Below are 4,619 nucleotides of genomic sequence, written 5' to 3' on the forward strand. Positions count from 1 at the left end.
CGCCCGGCGGCGCCGCGCCCCGCCAAGGGCCGGCCGCAGGGCGGCGCGGGTACCCTGCGCGCCCAGGGCGCCCGCTGCACCGGGCGGCGCCGCAGAGGGCGCCGACGACCGCGCTTGGCCGCGCCCTCCCTGAGAGCGGCTCTGCGCGCCCGGCTCCCGGCCTCGCGGTGGCGCCGCACTGAGCCGCCCGTCTCGCTCTTCAGGCTGTGATTATTTTGTAAAACCCGGCGCCGAGGCCCGCGCGGCCGCACTCGGGGGCCCCGCCCGGCGCCCCTTCCCAGGGCGGTGGAGGGGGAGGCCGCGGCGCGCTCGGGAGCCGGCGAGGGAATCCCTCTCCCTCCACGTCACCCGAAAGCGAGGGAACCCGCACTCGCGTCCTCTAACGCAAATGACCATCTTTGGCAACGTGCGCCAATGGAACAGACCAAGGGCGCTGGGCTCAGGGGTGCGCGGGGATGGGCAAGGGCCAGGGCCGGGGCCGCCTCGGCGCCCCCAAGCCGCGCCGGCGGGCTGCTCGGGCCCCGCCACAGCCTTTCTTCCCCGCGCGGGGTGTGCGGCTGGCGTCAGCGCGGCCGGGAGCCGGGGCACCGAGGGGAGCGCTGCGCCCGCCTCCTCCCGCGCCTCTTCCTCCTCCTCCTCCCTCCGCCTCCCCGCGCGCTCCTCCCTTGCAAGGTGGAGTCTGGGGTTGACGTGAGTGAATCCACATGGTACAGGGGCTGGAGAATAAAGAGTGTGGAGTTGAACTCGTGCCATTGTAGTGACTCATCTCGGGCAGAGCGCAGGGGCTCCGAGCGAAGCGACGAGCAAGTGAGCGGCGCTCGGCGGGCCGGGGAGAGAGGGAGAGAGGCGCGGCCGGGCGAGGCGGCCCGTCCGGGAGCGGGCGCCGGGGAAGGGGTGCAGTCGGGCGCCGCAGCGGCGGCACGGGCAGCGGGACCGCGTCCTTCTCAGCGCCGGCTCAGCTGGAACCCCGCCGGCCGGGCGCAGGCTACCTTCTCCCCGCAAGTGTCCGAGTCGCTCCGAAACTCCGGCGGCGAGTCGGCCACAGGAAGTTTATTCTCAGCTCCTTTTCTAAAAGGAGGAAATAGAAGTTTCTCCCGGCGGGCAGCCTTTCTTTTCGTCTTTTTTTTCTTTTTGACCTGTCTGAAATCGGGGGGCCCCCGGACCTGGCAGGCGAGATCCGCCGGGCTCTTGTTCTTTTTTTAATTTCCAGTTTTTGATCGGGCAGTCTGTCCCGGCTGGGCTCCGGCTGCGCGCGGGAGCGGGAGGGCGCGCGCAGGGGAGGGACCGAGGGACGCGCGGACTTTTAGAGGGAGGGACCGGGTGGCGGTCCCGCGGCGCTCGGAGAGCAGGAAAGAAGAGCAGCGCGAGGCGCTCGGGAGGCACGGTTCCCGAGCTGTCGCCGCCTCCCGTCCGCACCCGCCACCGTCGGGGAGAAGCCCGGGAGCGAAGACTAGAGCCCGAGGCGCGGCCGGCAGGGAGCGAGCGCGCAGCAGCCGGTGCGCGGCCGCGGCGAGGGCGGGGGAAGAAAAACACCCTGTTTCCTCTCGGGCGCCCACCGCGGATCATGTACCAGGATTATCCCGGGAACTTTGACACCTCGTCCCGGGGCAGCAGCGGCTCTCCTGCGCACGCCGAGTCCTACACCAGCGGCGGCGGCCAGCAGGTAGGTGCGGGCCCCGGGTGCACCTGGCGGCGCGGGCGGACCCCCGCCCCCCTCTCGCCGCCACTGCCTCTTTTGCTTTCTTTTCCCATTTTTGGCTTGGCGAGAAAATTCCTACAGGGTCACCACTGCAAGTTTTGGATTTTCGTGTTGTCCTGCCCACCCTTCTCCCCCCACCACTTTCTTTCTTTTTCTTTCTTTCTTTCTTTTTTTAATTGGACCGGGGAGTGGGCTTGAAGAGCCGGCAAGCCCTTTTCCTCACACTGCATCTTCCCCAGACAACCTCCTGGAATTGCAGCCTCCTTTCTCAGGAGCCTGTTAACTCCTCTCCCGGAAATCCCTCCCTCCTCTCCCCTCACTTCTCCGTGGTGGGCAAAAAATGTTTGCACCCACTGGCCCCTCCCGACATCCAAGGACTCTGTTCCTGTGGGAGAGCCTTCTCCCTCTCTTCCCCTGCTCCCCATCAGTCTTAATTTCTGAAAGAGGTTAGGGATTTGGAAACATGGTTGGGCTCTTTCAAGTAATCCAGAGTGAGGGCGAGGGTTGTCGCTCTGGGAATAGGTGCGAAGGTCAGGAAGGAGGAGGTCAGCCTTGATAGGCTCGGGGCCTGCGCCTTTGTGCCCCTGCGCCCATCCATCTCCTGTTAGGGTCAGAGAAGGAGCTTGTACTGCCAGCAGAGGGGGCGCCTTGAGGTTCTGGGGTTGGGGGTACCTGGGGCAAGGACGCCTGCAGAGAGAAGTGGGGGGGGGAGGAAGAGACCTTGCTTAGGCTCCTGGGTGGTTCTGGAAGCGGAAAAACAACTTGTTCTAAAGCAGCTGGACTGGTTTGCACTGGAAGGATTGTGCATGCGATCTGTGTCTATAAATACCAGAAAGGTGCTGGTGGGGTGGCGGTGCTGGTGGGGTGTCTGCCCTCTGCAGCGGCCACCCCACCCCCCACCCCCCAGGCTTAAGAGGGAGCTGGCTTAACAAAGAAGGCCACTACAACACGAAGCCCATCTCGGTCAGGATCTGCGGTGTCTCTAGCCAAGTTGGCTGCAGCAAGAGTTGCCCCGGTAAGGCAGTAGCCTTGGCCTCTAGAAGCCAGCCAGCCAGGAGAGGCTGGGTGGGCTTCCCCAGGAGGGGTGGATCCTGCCAGAAGATAAAATGGAAAAACGGCTCTCTTTGGGATCTGAAGAGGGATACCTTGTTCCAAAGTGATTACCCATACTTGGTGAGTCCCCAAAATGGCTTTTCTCTATCTCCCCTGCTGCCCCCATAAGCACCTACTGTAGAGAACCTAGTTGGTGCATCGAGGGTGCATTCAGTGTACCCTTAATAATGAGCCCCAAGGTGATGAGCCTTAAATCTTGTTCAAAAAGTGATTTTGTTTGCTTTCCAGGCTCATTGGTGGTTTTAATTGAACCCAAATATCATTAGACAAAGGGTCGGAGTCATTTAGACCCTTGCCCTTACTCTCCAATTCAACAAGCTGCCGAAACGTCCTTCTCCTCCTCCCTGAATCTGAAAGAGATCTTTTGATATCTTGTCTGTCCCTTTTGCTGCCGTTTCCGTGGCAGTTATCACGCTGTAACATGGCAATCTTGCCGCCTGGCTTTGCTCAGACCCTGGGGCCTGAATGGGAAGTCAGACCGGACATCAGTGCCCCGATTGAATAATCTGTGTCACTAGGGCTTTGAGCCCAGGATGTGAGCAGAGGCAATTCCCTGTTTTGGAAGAAAATCAGACAGGAAACCAGTGCTAGGAAGAAGGAAGAGAACTCAGTCCAGCAGGGTGTAATGGGGCCTCATTACCGAAGCAAAAAGCAGCTGTGGGCTAATTCCTAGCATGCTGTAACACATGAGGATTTTGCAATTAGTAATAACTGGTGCACGGGCTTCTTGCATATATGCTTGCCTGTTTGGCCCTGCAGCTTGAGTGAGGTGCCTTTCAAAGCAGGGATTGGCAAGGTAATGCAGCTTTGGACAAGTTTCTCAGCCTGTCCACTCCTGGGGAAGGGGGTGGGCGGGGGGAAGGTTTTTCCATCATCTCTCCAACTTGGAGCAAAGCTGTTCTGTGGTCCTCAGGACTGACCTGAGAGGCTTTTGTTACTTCACAAGTCTGCGCTAGGACCCCACCCGATCTCCCTCGGGCTCAAGGTAACTTTATTACATACCAGATACAACTTGTAATCACTTTATTTCTCTCAGCTTCCTTTGAGGGCTTTCCTGGCATTTAGTGCTGGGCCTTCCACCTTTGTGGCGTCTCCATGGACCAGTCGGTATAAGAAAAGAGGGTTCTCTGGTTTTCCCTTGGGCCAGTGAATATTATATTTTCCCCATCTGTTTGTGGGGTCTGATATTTCCGATAAGTTTGTTGCTGTCTACTCAACCCAGAACTTCTCTCTAGCTTAATAAAGCTTGATTTTAACACATGGCCGTGAATTCCAGGGATTTTGGAGGGGTGGGGGGCAGATAACTCTTGGTTAAAACCACTCTTCTTGTATATGGCAGGAACTCCAAGCATGAAAAATATTTCCTGTTCCAGTTATAGTTTTAATCTCAAAAGTTGGTTATTGGTGATTTTGTTTTGTCTATAATCGTTGCACACACCTCCCCCTCCTGACCTTTTCTGTTTATTGTTGTTGTTTTTTCTCTCTTCTAACTTTCCTAGGAAAACACCTCCCAGATATATGCTCTGCCTGGCTGCCCGACTATTACGGTTTCAGGGCCTGAGCATTACGCAATCAGCCAGTTACACAAACACAGGTCATTTCATAACTTGTTTTCATCAGCTGGGCCCCCTTTTAACGAAAAAACAAAACAAAAACAAGACCCAGAACTTTTCCAAGGCTGCCATTTGTCTGTTCCTCCGATAACTTGTGAAAATAAACCAAGAGGGACAATTCCTTTCTGGAATCAAGGACTACGAGACTAGCTCTCTTCTTCGGCAACCGCCCTTTCCCAAGAGACAGACAGAGA

General features: G+C 58.0%; 1 protein-coding gene across 2 annotated transcripts in view; it reads left to right on the forward strand.

Moving 5' to 3' along the window:
* Positions 1–702: 702 nt before the first annotated feature.
* FOSL2 (FOS like 2, AP-1 transcription factor subunit) overlaps positions 703–4,619 on the forward strand; it is a 23,842-nt gene continuing 19,925 nt past the window's right edge. Inside the window, exons 1-2 of one of the 2 annotated variants that reach the window (XM_025867977.2) lie at positions 703–1,663; positions 2,607–2,872. Coding sequence is in view for 1 of the 2 variants with exons in the window: in XM_025867976.2 (XP_025723761.1) it covers positions 1,565–1,663 (99 nt within the window). In the remaining variant the exon portion in view is untranslated. The remainder of the gene's footprint in view (positions 1,664–2,606; positions 2,873–4,619) is intronic. The other variant, XM_025867976.2, reaches the window with a different exon arrangement.

The sequence above is a fragment of the Callorhinus ursinus genome, unplaced genomic scaffold (assembly GCF_003265705.2).
Source record: "Callorhinus ursinus isolate GAN/ISIS: 27379988/994484 unplaced genomic scaffold, GSC_fseal_2.0 scaffold10, whole genome shotgun sequence".
NCBI lineage: Eukaryota > Metazoa > Chordata > Mammalia > Carnivora > Otariidae > Callorhinus > Callorhinus ursinus.